Below are 23,054 nucleotides of genomic sequence, written 5' to 3' on the forward strand. Positions count from 1 at the left end.
TCTAGTTGACCTCCTAGCAGATCTGTTTGATAAATTCCTTAAGGTAGATAGTTATGATTGGTCCCTGATGAAAGAACAAGAGATAAATTATTTATATTGGCTTGAAAATGAAATGTTACAAGCGAGTGAATGTGAAACATTTACAGGGTATGTTAACGGTACAAGTACGCTGTTAGTCCGTAAAACCGACGTTGCTGCTGGGAAAGGCTACCTTGTATATATCCGGGTCCAGTATAACAACAGCTCAGTAAGCTACTTCGTTCATCATGTTCAAACAGTTGATCAAAAAGTGTCTTTATTATCCATAGAGTAAGTTTATTTTACTTTTATCAGATTTAATAAATAAACTACCTCATTGTACATTTTGTTACAGGCTATCATTTCATTTTGTATTTCCCATATATGCTTAAAGAAACTATTGTTTTATATTTCATCTTATCACATTTCTTTAGACGGCGTCATATACATGTAGTTATTTTTTTTTTTATAATTATGACACATTTATTTTGTATATATATATATTCTATTTTTTTTTATTTTTGAACATCGACTATACATACAAACAGAAAACATATTTGATACTGGACAGTTTAAAAGAGAGATAGATAAATAGAATAAATAGAATAATACGAAGTAAAATAAACCATCTTAAATTTGAGAATACATTAATTTTCTTGTATTCCTGGACTAAATAGACTCCTCTGTGCTCTTAAAGGTCTATATTTCGTAAGAATATATATAGTTTTTAATGTCAATCTTTTGATTGTAGATGTAGATTTAACTGTATGGAGAAAACAGCGTTGACTGCAATTACGTCTTTAAAGGCTTATTGTCTACAGTGTTCTGATGAACAACAAGCACGATTCTGGTGGAATATCAGACACTTTGATTTAGACACCCGGCTCTCAGTGGATGCTCCAGACTGGAAGACGTGGATGTTGTCAGGTAGTTAATAAAGCCGGTTAAATACGTCCAATTTTTGTGAAACTGACTTATCAAAATAGAAAGTTTATAAAGATTATTATGGTACAAGTTGTCACACAAATTAAAAAAACAAATTGAATCTGTTGAATAAATATATATTACAGAAATATAGATTGCAATTTTTACGTTTATAAACGTTAACAACCATTCATCTCAAGACTCTTTTGTACACAGAAAAATGGCAACAGATATGAAATTACAAGTTAACTAATTTTACATAAAAACCGTATTTTTTATTTAGTCCTTTGGAAAACATTTGATTCCTAAATGATATTTATTCACAGTTTTTCATATGTTTCGATTTTTACAGCGTATGAGAGTTGTAATGAATATTACTTGACTTGTGATGTTTTTGATGTAAAGACTTTTGCTTACCATTTTAGATGTGAATTCTAATGAATTTGTACTAAAAGCTAATGTGTTAAATAGTAGCGCTGGGTACCTAATAGAGGTGTACATGGAAATTGGACAAGACATAAGTATGGCAGTATGGATCGTTAGTTCCAATACACTGCCATATGGTGGAAGTGTCTATGTCGAAGATGGACCTTGGGGTATGTTGTAATGAAATGATAAATGTGATCTTTAGCAAAAATAAAGTTAAAGTGGTATTTATGATACTTTGACTAAGCTAGAAACCGAAATGTGGATTTTAAAATACTCTTGCAGAGAATCTTACCTCTAAATCTCTTTCTGAACATTATTCAAACATACTTTTTCTCCACTTTCTATACTTCTATTTCTCATAAACAATTGGAAGACAGATGCAAGATTTTAATTCAACGATGTTTTTTTCGAGCCAAAAAATGTAAATACATGTATTAATACCTTATGTAAGGTATAGATAACATTCCTTGGTTGGCCTATTAGTTTTTACAGTCTTTCTTGGCCGACTTCATCCTTGGTTTGCTGCAACAAAAGAAGCGAAAGTTAGGCAAGTTCTTTAATCACATTTTTGCGATATAGATGACCATCTAATCTACTGTAGAAACTTTGATTAGGTGATAATCTTAGTCCCATCATCGTGAGCTTCAAGTAAAGACATTACAGACGCATAAGTCTGCCTCTTGTTTGACTTTAATTTCAAAAAAGAGAATTAGGAAATGACAACAACAAAATTCGAGGATAAACATAATCATTTTATACCCCACATAAAGAGCGGATTATGAAGTGCGTCAAAATATCAGTCCGTCCGAAATTTGTCGCAGTTACCTCGTAGGCTTCCAATGGTTCGATTGGATTTGAATTTTGTATCTGGCTATATATGGATGGGACATGGGTTGTTAGGGATGCTGTCCGATACAAACATTTTGTTTTGTATTACTTTGCCATATGATTTGCCTCAATCAGCTTTTAAAACGTACTGGTTTATAACCAAAAAACAGTCATGAGGTATAAATGATGCTTATTATGTTATTTGAATCATGCGGTTGGTTTAAAAGACTTTAAACAGATGTTTACATTCGGTCATTTCAGGGGAAAAGAAGATACTTACAATTGGATGGATGGACGAGGGGTTTCGATCTGTTAGAAACTCTTTATATGATGTAAAAGAAGAACTTAACTTTAGAATTATACAGACATCATCTGATGGAAAAGAAACTCTGCTTTATTATGGATGTATGCTCCTTTATCTTAATCTTGAAAAGTATTTGATATCTTTAGGTTTATATAAAACTTGATAAAGATATGAAATCTGAAAGTGTGCTATATTTATGTTGCGATCGTTACAAATTACATTTACTATTCAATCTTTACGGTAATAAGTAACTATTTATAAAAAAATTACTACTGATTTTTATTTGTATTTTTAATACTCAGGTATTACTACACAGATATTTGTCTATTCCTAAATATTTTAAGGGGAAGAAGAAAACTACGTGACAGTAAAGCCGGGTATTCCTGCCGACAACTATGAAGTTATATTAAAAGTACAGATCTTTGATATATTTATAGACTATGCCGAAGTATCAGCAAATCTTGGTCAGGTATTTTATCAACGTCAACATATCTTGATTGCTTACACACCAAAATAAAATATTTCTTACATACGAATGATAGCAACTTACGTGTTTTTATATGTTTGCTACATGACGAAATTATGTTTCTCATATATTTTCACTAACAAACATGGTGTTCAAATATTTTTGCTTGCAAACATATTTTATTTCTACATTTTACATATGTGTTTCATATGTTCCAAATCAAAGGGGTCGATTTTTGTAAGAAATGCATATGCTATATGATTTTTATGTAAAAGTAATAAAGGGAATCAAGATACGAGAGATGAGCTAAATAATTTATTCTAAGACTAGACAAAGAAAATCATCGACAAAGAAGAACACGAAATACTAACAAAAAAGGGAGAAAGCCGGACTTCATCAAAACTGGGATCATGGGCTGATGCACTGATATGGCAACGTGCAGTACTTTTCTAGGAACACCCGTCATCATTTAACTTATGTAAAATTTAATCTTCTCCATACATTATTTAAAACAATTTACTGTTCCTCCATACATTATGTAAACAACTTACTGTTCCTCAATACATTATGTAAGCAATTTACTTTTCCTCCATACATTATGTAAACAATTTACTGTTCCTCAATACATTATGTAAGCAATTTACTTTTCCTCCATAACTTATGTAAACAATTTACTGTTCCTCCATACATTATGTAAACAATTTACTGTTCCTAAATACATTATGTAAGCAATTTACTTTTCCTCCATACATTATGTAAACAATTTACTGTTCTTCCATACATTATGTACGATGAAATGATTGCACCTGATTATTTGTATTAAGTCTTATTGCAAACATAAATGATGAAAAGGGGAAAAAATTTCAGTATAATAAAATACTGAAATCGTTTCAGATAATGCCACAATATACTAAATCTGACGAAGCAAGTGTAAATAGTTACCTGACTAATTCTGAAAATACTATCGATTATTACTGGAAAACTGGAAATATAAAACAGGTGGCTATGAATGCCGAAGTAGCAGGAATGTCTGTGAAAGAATTGGTAAGTGAATCAGTTCGTAATGATAAGAAGACATCTCTGAATGTCTAATTTATTTTATGATTTCACATAAAAAAAACTATAAATATAATACATAATTCGTTTGCCATTGTATTCTACAGCATCGAATGAATAGTTGATTTTTATGTAACAGTTAATCACTCGAAATATCCGATGCAGAATGATTTTACCTGTAATGAATTTAGACTGAGCATCTGACAACATTTGATTCACAATGACCTTTTTTTTTTTATAATAAATTATCAGTCTGAACCTCTAATAATATCCGATACCCAGTGATATCATATGTAATAAATATACAGAATCAGCCTCTGATAATATTCGATAAACAATGATCTTATCTGCAATGAATTTACAGTCTCAGCCTCTGACAATATTCGATACACATCCGTCTGATTGGAGAAAACTTGGTGAACTGACTATCGGAACCAACACTACAAAAACATTTGATGAATTATGGGATATGTATCTCAATCCTGATTATGGTGATCAAACGACATTTAGCTCAGTCTCTCAGGTATGTTATACAACGACGTTAAACTCGGTCAATGAGGTGTATTCGTAATGGGCCAATAATTAACCCCCAGCTCTCAGATAAACATATAAGTTCCAGTGCTAGTGTATAAAATATGTTGTTTTTGTAAATATACAAACGTTTATACAAAGATGACATTCGACTTTTCGTATTATTTGTCATATATTATATAGTTAAGCAACTTAACTAGAATGCTAAAAGTGTAAATTTAAATGGTACATAATCCTCAAAACAAAAAAACAAAAAAAGAATGAAAACAACGATAAAAAAAATTAAAAATGTAAAGTCAATAGTCCAAGTCTTTATGCTTACTTTTAAAGGAATTTATGCAAGTATGCGTTTGCACTGCTCAATTAATAAAAAACCTGCACGATGATTGGCGACCTTTCCATGTATTATTTTGATAATCAATTTAAATCAAATTAAATTAAGTCAAAATCACTAATTGTTTACTAAGCCTGAATGCTTTTGATTTGCTTTATTTTCAATGAATGATATCATATTTCTAGAATAAACAATATGACTACATAGCGAGTAATACAGTAAATGCATTGTAACTTGCATTTTTGTTTATTTTCTCTCTCTTGTTTCATATACAAAACAATCTATCTTCACTTTAAAAGTACGAATGGTTAAAAGATAAAGTTTTACAAATGAGGTATAACATTGACAGGTATGATATTTGCCTTTTATAAGTCTTTCTTTATGTAAACACTTTCGTCCTCTAACAAAAGTTCGTATGAAACTAGTTCTAATACCCGATTTTTTCTCAATTATATAAAAAATCAATCGATAAAATCGCAGTCAATAGATCCCTTAGCACGCTGTAAAAACTAAATTTTAACAACCATTTCATTTGAAATGCCTGTACCAAATCAGGACCATTGCGGTACCAGCTGCTCTAGTGGTTTAATATCTATTTTGCCAGATTTATTTTGGACTTGACTTGATTATAAATTTATTTGTGTTAGGTAATTTTGATATTACCTTTATTGTCTATTTGTTGGAAATATCCAAACTTCAATATGTTTTTATAATCTAGTTTGACGCCGGTAATTTTTGCTGTAATTAGTTTCCTTTCCTCGTTGTGATAACGTTCTTTATCATTGCTTTTGAAAGTGTTCTAAATTAGATTTGTTGCCTTTAAGAAATTAAAAATGACTTGGAAGATGATATTCTTGTCTTATCTTTAAGCATATTGAACATTTAATTGACATTATGACGAACGCAACAGAAGACGTAGAAGTAACAGCAACAGTAAATGTTGACCATATGACAGTTGGTTTAGGAACACTTATTCAGAACAAAAATGTAAATAATCAGTCAAGCGTGGTAAGTAAACAAATGACAAAATTGATATCTTAGAAAGGCTCCTTCACTCTTATGAGGCTGACTTTATAGCTGATCTGATCAGAAAGAAAGAATATCGTTTAGCTAGATCCTTTGATCTCAGTTTCCGCTATATAGATAACGTATTAACTTTAAACAATCCTAATTTCGGGGATTTGGTACATCGCATCTACCCCAAAGAACTTGAGATTAAGGATACTACAGACACTGTAAGGTCAGCCTCATATCTTGACCTACACTTAAAAATAGATGGTAAAGGAAAATTATTGACCAAAATTTATTTCATTCAGAATGGTCAACTTTCCTTTCATCTGTGGCAACATCCCTTCGGCTCCTGCGTATGGAGTGTTCATATCACAACTCATACGTTATGCCAGAGCTTGCCGAAACTACGAAGACTTCTGGAACAGGGTTATGTTGCTACAAGATTGAGGTCATCACTACAGAAGTTTTATTGTCGTCATCATGAACTCGTGGATTGTTATGGTGTATCCATCTGCACCATGAAAACTGATTTATTCAACGGGTCATAGTTTTCCTTTCCTCGTTTGTCTACCCCGGACTTGACTTTTATGAGCAAACTCTGCGGGTGTTCCTAGAAAAGCAGAGGGCGCCTACCCTACTGGTCTTTGTCCTTGGATTACATTCTTTTGATTACCGCTATTACCTTGGTTCCCGTGATTACTCTTTAACGTTAGCTTAATATCACTACTAATGTTATAATACATCATAAGGGTGTCAAACCTACCGTCTAATTGTACTACCTTCCGTTACTTACAGAGAGCCATCTTTTATCCATTACTCCTCCTACAACACTGAATCTTTATTATTTTTTTCCATTATGCACCTCCTATGAAGGATTTTGAGTGAACACAATTTGAAGGTTTCGTATCAACAAAATATTTACTCTGTCAAATTTTATTCGTTATTCCTTCGATTCCTCCAAAATAGAATTTAATGAAACTTTCACATAATCTTTATTGCATATTCCCATTGTGCACATTTTTCTAGATATGATCCAAATCAATTTTGAGGTTTTATATTAGAACAACATGGAATAAAAGAATATGATTTTGCGAAAATTTCTTTAAATTCGATTCAATGATCCAGAAAAGTAAGGGATACGATGAAGGTACCTTACTTTTCTGGATCATTGAATCGAATTTAAAGACATTTTCGCAAAATCATAATGTTATCACGCGTTCTTACTTTGCACCTCTTGTTTTAGATTTTTATCCAAGTCAATTTGGGGATCAGGGCCAAAGGTCCATGCTATCGAATAGGGACGGGGTATCTATCTATAAATAAGATTTAATGATACTTTCACAAATTCAATGTGTAATTCTATCTTAGTTCATCCCGAGGTATATATTTCACTCAATGCTATGTGTTTATACACTTGTAGCATAATAAATATCACATGGGTTTACTACCTTGCACTGCAACTTCAAAGAAGAACGAGTTAAAATAAAACAGGAATTCCCGAATTTTCAACCAGAAAAAGAAGGTTTTCACATAGAAATCATAAAAGTCAGTAATTTATAGTAGTCATTTTGTGTTCAAACAAAAGCAATAAAATTTTCTTCTATAAACCGATTCACTTCTTCAGATTTTGTGTGCACTGTTTTAACAATGTCCTAATACAAATGCACCTAAATTTGCACATGACTATTTTTGCTCACGCTTTGAAAGCGAAATGGTTGAATTAGCAGTGTAAACTATAAAGTGAACAAAGAGGAATATAGGTAGGTATCTTGAGGCGTAAATAAAAAAAAAGACATAAAATGTAAGCGATTTATATTGTAATTACATGATATACATTTTAGTCGTTTCATTGTCTATAAGGCTTCGGTAGTTATCATGTTATTGTTTAACGGAGCTAATGTGAGCAGGACCGACTCCTAAATCTAACAATCCAACATGGATGTTTTACGTCTTCAATTGAGCTTAAAAAACGTACCATAATAATGGTATGATATTTTAACTACTGTAAAGTATAATTTGTATTGTTTATAAACATATACTATCTTTAAAAAAAGATAGCCGATGCATTAAAATTTTCTTCTTTTTATTTCTAAGTTTCTACATTTCTTTCAAGAAAATAACACATGACACGCAATTACAATTTTTCGATACATTTTCTTTCGAACGCCACTAAGTTATCGGTATTTGGCCAATCGGGAATTAGAATTGCGATCAGGTGACTTGCGTTTCGATAGAAGAGCGTCCTTAAGGTCAATGGGTAAAAAGCGAATGTATATCGACTGCGTCGGAAAAATATTCATCTGACTGACCAACACTAGGTCATACATATACACGCATACTTACCTTTGGTAGGCGAATTCATAATGATGAAAGATTAATCAAGGGAACAAAAGAATCCAGGGACAAATACCAGACAGAGAAAACAGACACACAGAACAAAATACATAAATTAGTAGAATAATTTCTACAATTACCACAACCATAATTTAATGCAGTATTTACGCTTTTTCCAACACAAATGTTTTTATTTACGCAGTCCTTCTCACTTAAACGTACAGCTGTTCCATAAAATTATCCTTTGCATCTGATATCGAGTTAGACATGTAAATTATTAAATAATGATATACAATATTATTTCAGTTTAAAACACTTCATGGAAATACTGTAATGTTATCAAAACTAATAAAACTTACAAATGCGGAAACCTATCCGAAGTATGAAGATTATAGTAATGCTTGTGAAGGTAAATATGATTATTTTGAAAAATTAGCTTTGTTAACTTGATTAACATTGTTGTATTTTGTTAATGTATTATCTACATTAGTTTATATTTTTACACAGTATTTCACCAACGGTTAAGAAAAAATATATTTTCATGGAGGAAACTCGTACGTTTTTAAAAAAATGTTAAATGTAAATATATTGAAGAAAATATATAAACTGTAATAAAAATGCAGTAATAGCTTTTTCGTCATTTAGGTATTCTACGACTTTTGAGCAATGCATTGGAGAATTTTCTTCCTAACTATTCGTCTGACAGTCCTGAATCTTTAGATATTTACACTATAATGTCTGATATAAGAAGTCGAGGGGATTTACTTGGCTACAGCGATGCAGATCTTACAGCCCCAGAAAGAGCCTTCATAGCTTCACACGTAGCCATGAAAAATGAATTGGATATACAAAGCCAACTAAACACGGTAAAATTTATTGAAGAAGAATATTCCCTGATTCATAAATCTTCGTTTATTCTTTGCTCATCTAATACTATGCTTTTCCTTTAAATTCAATTTCATTACACCGTTTTCATTTTTTTGTTTGCATGATCTTTCCAGACAAAAGAATATGTAGAATATTTGCTGAGAAGTATAGATGACTTTAGAGAAGTATTGAAAGTCCTCAACTATCGAAAGCAACTTGCTGTTGATGTACATAGCAGCTATATCCAATCTCTTGAGGATAAAAAAATGATAAATGTGTTATTACAAGGTGGTTTAACAGATGGGGATGGTGTAAGTGTCAACTTCGATCGAGAGAGCTACAATTCCAATAAGGAACAAAACATTCAGGTAAACATATTTTTACTGTCAATATCGTTATCAGTCTCTTTGTGTTAAATGATCCTAGCTTCAAAAGATGGCGGATACCCTTGAGTAATAAATATGTCACTGACTAACAAATCGTGTCTGGGTGGTAATCTTTTCGTTTGATATTCAACATGTGGCTAGGTCCCCTCATGCTGATATGAAGCATACCATGGGGGATGACATTAGTCTTCAACTTTGATCTCAATATCAAACTATTATTCAATCTCAGTTTCCGCTATATAGATGACGTATTATCTTTAAACAATCCTAATTTCGGGGATTTGATACATTGCATCTACCCAAAAGAACTTGAGATAAAGGATACTACAGATACTGTGAAGTCAGATTCATATCTTGACCTACACTTAGAAATCGATGGTAAAAGAAAACTATTGACCAAACTTGACAAAGGTGCTGACTTTCCATTCAGAATGGTCAACTTTCCTTTCATCTGTGGCAACATCCCTTCGGCTCCTGCGTATGGAGTGTTCATATCACAACTCATACGTTATGCCAGAGCTTGCCGAAACTACGCAGACTTTTTGTATCGCGCTAGAAGTCTAACAAATAGGTTTCTGGAACAGGGTTATGTTGCTACAAGATTGAAGTCATCACTACAGAAGTTTTATGGTCGTCATCATGAACTCGTGGATCGTTATGATGTATCCATCAGCACCATGAAAACTAATTTATTCAACGGGTCATAGTTTGCCTTTCCTCGTTTGTCTACCCCGGACTTGACTTTTTATGAGCAACTCGGCGGGTGTTTCTAGAAAAGCAGAGGACGCTTACCCTACCGGTGCTCCTGGTCCATGCTCCCAGTTTTTAGTGGAGTCCGAGTTGCTCATTTAATTTTATTACTTTGTATGTATGATTTTAGTTACTTTATATTCTTTGTTGTGTGTGCCTGTTTTCCATATCTGGTCTTTGTCCCTGGATTACATTCTTTTGATTACCGCTATAATCTTGGTTCCCTTGATTACTCTTTTAAAACAACTCAGTGTGCGGGTGTAACTTTTTTTCCTTTTTGAAGAAAAAGTTGGATACTTGACATTTTGATTAATTTTTAAGCCAATGTGTCGCATACTATCAATTTATACTTTAATGTCAAATAAGTGATTTTTACCTGGACACTTCGTTCTAGGACTTGTACTTTTTGTCTTTCGAGAAAGCTTTTAATATTTGAAATGTGGATAGATCAAATCACCTCTCTCGATGCATCCTTGTCCATACTCATAGGTTCTTTTGAATGAATGGTAATTACAAAAACAACCTAACTGATAAAATCTCTGCACTAAACAAAAATAATAGTCAAAAAGAAAAGTTCGTATAATAAATGGCAATATAAACAATGGCTCTGATTCCGATTGATAAGGTGGGATAAACCAGGTTTTCTCGCACGCAAACTCTCTAAATTCCATCATGGTAAATAATATAAACAGGCAGCATAAAATTGTCACCGGCACCGATCAAATTTGATTTTGAACTTTGTAAAGAAGTCGTTCATTTTTTGTTTTGTTATTGATAGCTCTCTTTGTTGTGATTAATAATATTCAGTTGTCCCTTTTTCTCCTTGATAATTGGATTTTGAAATTTAGCATGCGATTTACCAGCTGACTACCTTGAAAATAAAACAAGAATTTACATAAGGCGGGTTTCACAGATATAAGTTCCTTCGCATTATATTTAGCAACTTGCTCAAGAGAATTTTATTTTTGAATTATTAAAGAAAGATCGTTCGTTTTGTCACATTGAAAATGATTATACAAGATATTTTAATAATGATATGTTTTGGAGAATGTGGGAGTCACCCTTTCAATTGTTCTTTCTCTTTGTCAACCCGTTCGTCCTTAATGTTTGATTATAATGCTGCTGACAAGCTAGTAGTCTCTGAAACACATGTACAGTATATCGAAATTAATTACATTCCATTGATTTCCGCTAGAATCTTGGTTCCTTTGATTACTCTTCCATTAGTTATGATTGGTATTTTTTGTAATTAGTCTGTTCACATATCTAATCGTAAACTGCTAAATATATGTTTGTGAAATTTCAAAAAAGTACTACGTTATACTTCGTAAGCAAAACTCCTAAAACCACTCAATTGGATCAGATGAAATGATATAAGGCTACGCTCCATTTGTATATATCCAGTTTGATGTTTTAAACTAATATAATGTCCGCTTGAAGAGGGATCACATATTTTTTTATGAGCTTGCTATCAGTACTTTTTGTCACAAAGGCCATGTGAGCTATTGACATCACTTGGCGTTCGTCGTCGTCGTTAACAATAATACAAAACTCTTCTCCTCTGAAACTACATGACTGATTAGAACCAAACTTGGCATAAATGTTTCTTGGGATATCCTACATAGAAATGATGTGGGGATTTTTGATTCGTCGAAAAACATGGCCGCCGTTACTAAAAATAGAACATAGGTGTCAGACAGTAGATTTTTGAATATATCCCCAAACTGTTAAGTTTAGCTAAATTCTGACACAGTAAAAGTGTTAAGCATGATGAGATCTATCTCTGGTCAAGTTTTGGTTTTAATCCGTTAACCCATGTTGGATTTATTGCCCTTTTTCGACGATTTGTGCTATTTTTAATGTTGTTTCTTTCAAAAATCTTCTCCTCTGACACTACTTGACCAATTGAAACCAAACTTGGTATGAATGTTTCTTTGAATATCTTACCTAGAACTGTTTTGGGGATTTATGATTCGTCGAAAAACATGGCCGTCATTACTAAAAATAGAACATAGGAATCAGACAGTAGTTTTTTGCATATATATCAAAACCGTTAGGTTTAGCCATACTCTTTCAATTGCTAAAATGATCCTTATTATAAGGCCTTCAAAAGTCTTCAGGGATGTCAGGGAAGTTGTCTGACGACTCCTTGTAAGAGTTATTGCACTTGAAAGATGAAAAATTATTATGTTTTTACAGTTTCAGGCAATATCTTGAAATCTATAATAGATAAAAAGATACTTTCAATTGCTGAAATGATCCTTATGATAAGTCCAACCAAAGTCTTCTTGAGTCAAAATTGTTGGACATCTCCTTGTTAAATTTATTACCCTTGAAAGACAAATTTTAACCAGGTGAGCAATTCAAGTTCCTGGGACCTCTTGTTTTATACCCCAATGTATACATTGTTTGTTAATATTTCTCCACGGAGCACTTACTATTAATATTTAATGTCGTGTACTTCAGCTTACGTCCTTTGATCATACTCCATTTGCATGGGACAAAGAATCAAAGTACATCAATTCTAAGACGGTTACTGTCACAATAGGAGATAACAAGACATCAAATTCAGTCATTCCATCCAAAATTAGAGTACCGAATGGTAACATAGATAGTCAGTATGTACATATTCCAGTTCCAGATGACTTTGAGGAATTCACTTCTCAGCTGATCATACATAAACTATTCTGGAAGAATCCTAGAGATAGTCTCATTTTTGAAATTAAAGATGCATTAAAACACCTTAATCACACAGTTTTTATCAATCGGAATGGAAATCCCACAGAAACTCATGATCTGAAGATGGTTATAAGTCCAGAAAATTGGATAACAGACAATTATATAAAAATAGTAATCAAAGCCGAGTTGTACACTAAACCGACAAATGTTAATATCGGAATTCTTATTGAAAATGGTAAGCTGAATTTCCAAAATGTTAAGTACAAATGATTCCATTTAAACTGACTCGACCACTACGGAAACTTCTGACCAGTTTTTGTTTGTCTTTCGGTTAATTGATATAATCTTTTTGAAGCTTGTTTCAATTATTTTATTACCATGTTTTTTTAATTATTAATGTATGAAGTAACTTTTATTCATAATAAGCATTTTTTATTCATTTTACACAGTCAGCTTAACAAATTATAATTTCATACCTAATGTATCTATTTAAGTAAAACATAAAAAATAGATTATATTCATTTGCTACTAAAACTCTTATAAAGCCGTGATATTGAACTTTGCATGTTCATATGAGTGCAGTCAAATAACTTTAAAAAATATTATTTATTTATTTTGTAGGTAAAAACACAACCAATGCCTCTTCATCTAACAGACGACGTCGGTCCACTACTACTGTTGTATATGGATTGGCTGGAGCTACTGTTGGTTGTCGAGTATGGGACGATATCAACGATCGATGGGATAATTCATCCTGTTCAGTAAATATAATCTTTTGTTCATAGCTTAATTAAAAATAATGGCGGCCCCGTTATTTCTGGTATAATTTTCATTTTTATTAAAATATATTTACCTATTAACATCATATTTTGACAAATTTGGGCATAGTTTCACCACAGATTTTCTTCTTCCTGAATTTTTAAGGCATAATCATTCCCTAGATTTGAGAATGTTAAATTAATTTTATGTAAAATTTAATACAAAAAAATACAAACTTTTGTTGGGCAGTTTTTATCGATCCTTAGAAAATGACAACAGAAAAAAACACATGCGATTTACATGTTGCCCTATTGACCAGCATGGAAAATTGAAAAGAATTTCCCTTTAATTATGGCGTACACCACAAAACGTTAACATAACTCAGTTACTCAACACTCTCTACAGAATTGATAAAAACAGCACAGCATGATAAAGTTGGGATTTTCATATTTTTTTAAAATGAATTTGAATTCGAATAATATAGGTCCAGCACTGTTTTAAATTATTTCCTAAATTACGGGTTTGTTGGAAGTCAGATGGAAAATTATGGTGAAATAAGTTCGAAGTTTGTCAAATGTTGAGTATGAACCTGAAATTATTATTTAAGTGGCATTTACATATTATTCTTTTTTGATTGCTATGTATATATCTCTCGTAACTTCAGGTTTCAACTTTATCGTCAATAAATGAGACTGTGTGTGACTGTAGCAACCCACCGGGAAAAAGTTTTGCGACTACATTTTATGTACCACCGAACACAATTGACTTCGGCAGTGTGTTCCAGAAATTTGATCTGAAGGATAATGCTGCTGTATTTGCTACTGTTATATCACTGGTTGTGCTTTATTTGTTGATATGTGTCTGGGCATTTAAGCAGGACAAAAAGGATCATATAAGGGTAATCTACTGTAACGTTAACCATTGTTTAATCTTTTATTATAAACAAATTGAAAAAATTTAGATTATGTATGTCTGTATTTTTGTTTGTGTTTTTGTCTCTGTTGTTTCAGAAATGATTTTAATTTGTAAAAATCAGAATCTACTTTTGTTTAAATAGTGGTTTGACCTCTGTTATAGTGGGCACTATCGTATCTGATTGACAATTCCGTAAATGATGAGTACCTCTACATAATATCAGTTCACACTGGATTACGGCGACATGCTGGTACAACATCTAATGTTCAGTTTATGATTTTTGGAGGAAAACAAGGAAGAAATAAAAAGAAATCTACAGATACTGACATCCGTTTATTAGATGATGGATCAAAACAAGTAAGTAGCTTTGACTGATTCCTAATATGTTGTTGATTTGATTATTTGAGCATTAAATATTTAAAAAATTTTCACCATTTGTTTAAATTTGATATGGGTTAGTTATGTATAATCATTAATTATTAGTCAACAAGTTTGACATCTATACATAAAAAAGACAAATTGTTGATTCAGTTAATAAGCTGATACTGTTTTTCAGTCAGATTGATTCCTATTAATGTACTATTAGGGATTTGAAGTGGGAAGTGTTCGAAAATTCGTCATGAGTGTACCTAAACGTATACGGGATCCAACAGTTTTGAAAATTTGGCATGATAACAACGGTGAAGGTCACTCTGCATCTTGGTACCTTGATAAAATTGTGCTAGAAGACGTCCAGACTTGTGAACGGTAAAATTAATTATGACAATTAAGCCATATTCATTTGTAAAGATTTACAAAGAAAAGAGATAATCTTACAGTTTTCATGAAAAATAGGCAGAAAACAAACATTTTGCAAAGCACATTAGACAACATGCTTGAATAAATGGTCGAATCCTTTTTGATAGCACTTCTATAACTATTACTTTGAACGCTATTTTTGATGAACAATGTATGTTTTTATTTCTCATTTGAATAGATTTACATTTATTTGCAATCGATGGCTGTCCGTCGATCATGATGATGGAAGCATAGAATGTGCCTTACCAGCATACAATGAAAAAGATACTCACAAGTTTTCTTTCTTGTTTGACGAAAAAACCAAAGAGAACACAACTGACAATCATATGTGGCTTTCAGTAGCTGTGCGTCCTGAGCAAAGTAATTTTTCGAGAGTAGAACGTCTTGCTTGCTGTTTAACGTTGCTTTTTCTAACAATGATAACGAACGCAATGTTTTACGGTCAGGACACTGGATACAGATTGACCGTCGGTCCAATTTCGTTTTCTTTATCTGGAATATACATCTCAATTATAAGTGCATTAATTGTTGCTCCTCCAATATTTATTGTGACATACATATTTCGGAACTCTAAAAAACGAAATAAGATTCGAAAGACTAAGATGTTTCAACGTTTAGAAATGATTGGGGATATGGAAGATACAAAGTCCTCTAATCTTCCTGCAGATCATGATATCAGCTCTTTGATAACTAATACACAGTTTCCTCTCCCGTTTTGGTGTCGCTATATCGCATGGGCTCTGTTATCACTAGCAGTTAATGCTTCGGGATTTTTCCTCATACTTTACAGCATGGAGTGGGGAAAATCTAAATCAGAAGAGTGGCTTTTGTGTTTCTGCATGTCGTTTTTTGAGTCTATGTTTATCGTAGATCCATTAAAGGTTTGTGTTTCGAGAGTTTTTTGTCGATTTAATAATTAGTCTATTTTTATATTTACGCAAACATATTTAAAGAAAGTGCAAAGTAGTTTTGTCGTCGTTACTTATTTGTGTAGCTAGTGAAGTGACACTACTAATTACATTTATTTCTCCTTTTCAGATTATACTTCTATCATGTGTTTTTTCTTTAATAATGAAAAAAAGAGGAGTTCGATGTATACAGTATGATCGAGAGAAGATATTGGTAGAGACGAAGAAAAGGGCAATATCACCTGTGTCATTGATATTAGGTATGATAGAAAAAGAACGGACATGGTGAAACGCAACAAATGCACAAACTAGATAACCCAGATACAAAAAGTAAATACCAAACGGTCTTCAACAAGTGTAAAACACCCCGTTAAGAAAGCTCTGAAAGGCCCTAATAACAAAAGTAATAAATGGCGGTATATAACAGAACGAGGACACTTTTTTCAACAAAAGACTAAAAGGTAAAAGTATAACGACAAAAAGGCAAATTAATGACATCTCTTGACTGTGGACAGGCACATGTAATCTGCGCTGGATTAAATTGTAAGTTCACGATTTTTTTCAAATTTTGCATATGCATTTGGAACACTATACTGACCAACAAAAAACAACTATTACATCTCTAATATTTATGATAAGTCTAAAATTGGCATCAAATTATCATAATTGTTTACTACGGAGGTCACGTGATTCGTCACAGGTGGCGTTGTATTCGATTGTGGGCGTTGTCATCGATATTTCTGATGACTCGAAGACCACAAATCGAAGTGACCCAATATACACTGATTAAGTCAATTACAATATGCGGTGCAAGCTACACGGTTGTTTCACGTTTTTGTGGCTCTGGTAAAAGTCTTTTTAATGCCTGACCCGAGGAAGAAAACTTTACTGTGTAAGCAATGTTTGGTAAACATAAATGTTTCCGTAACAGCTTCATTCGAGTATAGAACAGAGTCAACTTAGACTGCGAAGATAACTTTGACGAAAGAAAGCTGCTTTGAAAGAAGTTTGGTGGTAATTTTATTCATATTTCCATCTGTTCTTTAAACAATCGTTATCAATAATAATTTAACACTTTTCTGGTATTAACGTGTCATCGAAGGTTCTGACGTTTGTAAGTTTAAAAAAAGAAATTAAAAAATTTTCCACAAAATATTGAACCGCAATATTTTTCCAGAGTATTTTTATTCTTTCAACTTTTTAATTAATTTCATTCCTATCAACAAAGTTTTTCTTGTTCCGCAAAAGCAGGTTGATTAAAATGTGAAAAGAATATAGCCCACTATGTACAAAATTTATACGAAATATGTGTGATGCTTATAATATTGTTCTTCAATGAAATAATGAATTCAGACTGCCGGAATTTTTAAAATGTAATATGGTTGATATGGAAATCTCTTTTATTGTTCTCTTTTCTTTTTTTTTACATTTAACGTGTCTGTTACAAACTTTTGCTATACTTTTTATTGATGATAAAATCATATAGAATACTACTCTGCACAATATTCAATATTCTATCACACATTTCGGTCGTATTCCGGGTGTCCTACGTTAAAAGTATATATTACCCCCTTTTCCTGTATTTATTGTCCATATTTCATGTGTATAGTTTTACCTGTCACTCGTGTCATACGGCGACGTACATTATTACCCTCTCCTTCGGCATTTCCTCCTGTGTTTATTACTTCAGTTTCCTATATATAGTTTAAGTCCTACTTCACCGGTTTACCGTTAGAAATATTGACTATACTACCAGTGTCACCCTTTTTTCCTTTCTACTTTTTTCATGTTTTACGGTTGAAAGCTAATTCTTGTTAGTACAAAAATTATTATTATTATTATTACTTTATTTTGACTTAAGTTATAAATAATAAATATAACTGTTTAAACTTTATTATATTCACATACTTTTCCCTGTTCTGTTCAAAAGCTAATTGTTTTTATTGCAATAATTTTTAATTATACAATAATTGTTTTATTTCTATTTGTTTAACCTAATTTATAAGTCTTTAACCATCGACTTTAATGTGAAATCCATAAAGAACTGAAAGAACACACAAACACACCATGAAATTAACTCTTTAATACATCCAATTATATCCTTGGAATACATATACCGTATAGATATGAGAAATGAGACATCCACCTAACGAACGGTGGCAATTACTGAATGTTAGCTCAGAACATATAGAAGAAGGAAAATACTATCAAAACTGCCAGCATTAGAAGAAGTAATAATTATACAATTCCAGTTGACTGGATTTGAAGTAGTAACGTCAAGTACTATATATGCAAGATTTGGTGTAGTGCGATAATGAAAAATGACTTTTCATGGTTTACGTATAGATGCAATTAGGCAATAAGTATCACCTTTCTCCAAAATTTTAATTTTTTCACACCTCAAACTAAAACAACCATCAATCATGGCAGGGGACTAGGAGGCCCATTAAAAGGGTAATTCATATATATCATTTGGCATAATTTAAATAACTTAACAAATTCTGAAAAAAGGGTCTGTCAAATGTCCTAGCATGTCAATATGTAACATTGATTCAAACTTATGCAAAAACCTGCTAACTTTTATTTACACTACAGATTTTGTTGATTGAATTAATTTTTATTTTTTTATCTCTTTTTAATAGAATACTTTTATAACTTTTTCTTTTTAATAAGAAAATTCTTTAAAGTTTGTTATGTTTCCAATGGTGATTTTTAGATTTAAAAACTCTTTTTTCTTAATTTTTAATGGGATTTTTTTCAAGAGTTCTATTATGTAAGGAGCTCTATCCTTTTAAGAATCCTATTCAAGTTTATAATCGTCTCTCATAATATTCTTTTAAGAATGATATGAGAAGATTTTTATTGCATTATAATCTATCTATGTCTTGTGTATATATGGATGGTGAGACGCTAATAAACAATCTATCTATCTTAATGTAACATCAGGTTTATCAGAATTATTTATGGCAAAGTTTGAACAATTATATTAAATTATCAAACCATTTTGAAGACCCCATAATACCTAACCTTAATTTTATGTTGTTTTAGTCTAATTATCAAATGTTGGAGAAACGTGAACACACCTATTTGTGAAAGCAAGGCTCAAAGAATAGACAAAAATTTGCAAATCACACCCTTAAGGAATAAATCTATAAAGGGCAGTTAAGGACTATATTTGCGTGACAAAAACTATCAATACCCCTTGTATTAAGGTTTTTTCTGTAAGGAATTTGATACGTTTGTCATAATCTGATACTTTATTACAAATGTTAGCAAAACGAGCCAGTTGTGGAATGTAAATACCGTAATAGGGTGCTTCAGGAATATCACATATAGGAGTGGAAAATTAACAATAAGAAAATTGGGATCATCTTTTTTCCCATAAATTTTAGTGTGAAGATTGCATTTTTTATAATAAATAAATCAAGAAAAGATGTTGTTAGACAGTCAACGCAAGTACTTTTGGGCGATATCTTGGACTTAGTTTTTGAAGTTAGCACTACCTATGGCCAAAATATCATAAGGATATCTTGAAGTATTATCAAATTCATGCAACATGTTTTGAAGTATCTGTAAAAAGTTTAACCATGAACTGAAATGGTTATTTGATATATTTTTATACTTTAGTTCTTTATGCTAATGTGCATATTCACAGACTTGGGATATTGATATTTTCTTTGTTTAGAGGCTTGTTTTACCGTAGACTTAAATAAAATTATCGACACATGTATATATTAAACATTGCAAGCAAGAAATAAGTTTCAAACATACAAATAATTTATTTCAAGAATTTTATAATATTTTCAGTACCAAGGAAATGATTATAAAATAGTTATATATTGTAAACATTAGGTCAATAAGGAGATACTATTCTATGGTATTGAAAAATTCTACCATTCAGAATTGATTAAATTATAATACTGAATTCAAATTATTTTAGACATGTTTAAAACGAAGGTTTCACCAGTTAATTCTTGCAAGGTGGCAAAGATGAAGGAAAAGAGAAAAGATGAATTAAACGTACAAGAAAGTTTTGTGGAACTGCTTTTGTACCTTGTGCTTCTTGGAGTTTTATACCTGATTAGTTTCAATAACCGAGATATGAGGTGGTTTAATGTTAAAAACCATTTGGATCAGCAATTAGTCACTACGAGAACTGGTTCAGATTTTACACTTAAACTAGGGCAGGTATGGAATGATGTAGTAGTTTTCTATTTTTATTGCTGAACTAATGAGTGATCGATAACATAAACAGTAATTGTGAGAACCAAGATTCTAGTGGATGTCCTAAAAATGTTATCCAGGGACAAAGACCAGGCGGGGAAAACAGACACATACAACAAAGAACATTTTTGACCAAAATAATACGTACATAGCAACAAAAGTAAATTAGCAACTCGGACTAAAAAACTGGGAGCATGGATCAGGTTCACTAGTAGGGTAAGCGTCCTCTGCCTTTCTAGAAACACCCGTCGAATTACTGAATACAACATTTTTAAAGCGGTAACTGAGATCAAAAGATTTGGCGAAACGATATTCCTTCCTTTGGATCAGATCAGCTATAAAATCAGAGTGAAGGAATATGTTAGAGAGTAGAGGAGCACAATTTGTTCCCATTTGAATGCCGACCAAAAAACTGTTGCAATGTTTACAGGGTATAATAATGATCCAACATATGAATACACATTCCACAAATTTGTAGTAATTATCAAATTGCAGGTATCATCGGCATCACAATGGTATTCTTGGCTCGATGACACACTTTTGCCATTCTTGTTTCCTGGGAAAGACAGTAGTGGTAATACGTTATTGGCATATGACAGATTATTTGTCGATGACAGTGTCAATTTTAGAGTTGGACCGATGAGATTGAGACAAATCCGAAACAAAGAAGGTGATTTTATTTTTGGGTATACAATTTTCTATTGTACTTTATGGTGTTGGTTATAATAATGAGTTTAAAACAGATGTTTATTTAGATTGATGCGATGCACATTCTCTCTTGTAACGTCTTATTTCTTTATTATGTCAATGTGAAACACAAGTGCCTAGTTAATCAAGAACATAGAATAAACATCTTGAGATCTTCCTGCTTAAAAAAACTGTTTACACATGTTTTTAGTCTGGCCTAATTGACTCATATACTTTTTTAAATTGTTTTAAAGAAAGCTGCAGTGGTATCAATTGGGAAAACAGCACTTGTTTTGATAAGTATTCAATTTTCGAAGAAGAAGATTCTGACTTTTGTGTTGGCTGGGAGAATCTGCCGTGCGTTTTAGGTCAAAATGTTTACAATATGACTTCACCTGCATGGACATTTATATCAGCGACAAAGACTTGGGGACTTCCAGTGACAGGAACGCATGCTACTTATGGGGGTGGAGGTTATATCATGGAGTTTGTAGTTAACTATAACATTTCTAGGCTCCTTACACGGGATCTTTTTAAATATGTATGGATTGATAGGAAAACGCGGGCAGTTTTTGTAGAGTTTACATTATACAATGCTGACAATAATGTTTTTGTGTACGTTTCAATTTTGAGCGAGTTTCCGATCACTGGAGGAATGACATCTCGAGCTTCAATAAAACCATTTCGACCTTATCAGCATGTAGGTAATATTGGGTTAATAGTCTTCATACTTGAACTTATCTTGTTTGTGGGAATGTCTGTATTTGCCGTAAGAAAATGTATATTTATGTGCAAAAATGGTAAGAAAAGACTCAAAGAGTTTTGGAATTTTCTTGACGTGGTAATCATTACCTTGTTCTTTGTTTGCCTGGCGATGTACGTAGGGAGATGGCTAATGATCAATTCTGCGATGGAAAAATTTGAAACAGATAAAAACAAGTTTGTGAATTTTAGCCATATCGCTGTATGGGATGAATCATTCAATGTAGTTATTGCATTTCTAATATACTTCACCACATTTCGAATTATGCGGTTCTTAAGCTACAATGACAGAATAAATATACTAGGTCGCGTTCTATTGAATGTTGGATATGACCTGAGTGGATGTTTTGTTATGTTTTCGATTGTGTACATGGCATTTGTAATATTCGGGAACCTGATTTTTGGAAGATATCTGTCAACATATAAAGACTTACTTGTATCTTCTACTACTTTGATTAATGCTATCATTGGGAAGAACAGTATCAATGACTTGTTTTCTATCGAACCTGTTTTAGGTCGGGTTTATTATTTCCTTTTTGTTTTGTTATTACTGTGGATTCTAATGACCATGTTAAATGCCACCTTAAATACTGGTATTACAACGATAAGATCTAGGCCACTACGTTCGTCATACGGCTTCGCTAACCTAGTGGCAAACATATGGCAGGATACGGTTGGTATAATACTGGCTTCAAACGGGAATACAAGAACTGAAAAACAATTGAAAAATAATGGGTTCGAGTTACCGTATATGTTACACAAAGACGACCTTGAGATTGATAGCACCGTAAACTTTGAGGAGAAGTACTACCATGCTTCCAAACAGCCTATTTATTGTTCTCATTGAGAACTTAATTGTATTTGAACTTCGTTCGATAGATAAAACACGGTCTTACTCGTGTAAATATAGACAATGTTAATGGTTTTATTGTCCTATCAGTGATTCCGAAAACAATGAACAAAATACGCTATAACATTTATTAGAATTAGTTTTCAAAAATGTTACTAGTAGCTATCAAGATGCATAAAATACCTTTTGTTTATCATTACATTTACTTCAACTCAGGAAGATGTTGCTCTGTGG

The 23,054-nt window shown here is 32.2% G+C and overlaps 1 protein-coding gene across 1 annotated transcript; it reads left to right on the forward strand.

Annotated features, from left to right (window-relative positions):
- Positions 1-8,919: 8,919 nt before the first annotated feature.
- Positions 8,920-22,917, forward strand: LOC148618477 (polycystin-1-like protein 2). The gene is made up of 12 exons (XM_088576884.1): positions 8,920-9,101; positions 9,237-9,470; positions 12,705-13,152; positions 13,539-13,678; positions 14,341-14,574; positions 14,754-14,948; positions 15,178-15,338; positions 15,568-16,270; positions 16,428-16,557; positions 20,238-20,485; positions 21,017-21,191; positions 21,463-22,917. Exons 1-12 carry the CDS (start codon positions 8,970-8,972, stop codon positions 22,815-22,817), a joined length of 4,155 nt encoding a protein of 1,384 aa, XP_088433010.1. The 5' UTR covers positions 8,920-8,969; the 3' UTR covers positions 22,818-22,917.
- Positions 22,918-23,054: the final 137 nt, after the last annotated feature.

The sequence above is a fragment of the Perna viridis genome, chromosome 4 (assembly GCF_037379345.1).
Source record: "Perna viridis isolate PV_CMFRI_1.1 ecotype Kerala chromosome 4, ASM3737934v1, whole genome shotgun sequence".
Lineage (NCBI taxonomy): Eukaryota > Metazoa > Mollusca > Bivalvia > Mytilida > Mytilidae > Perna > Perna viridis.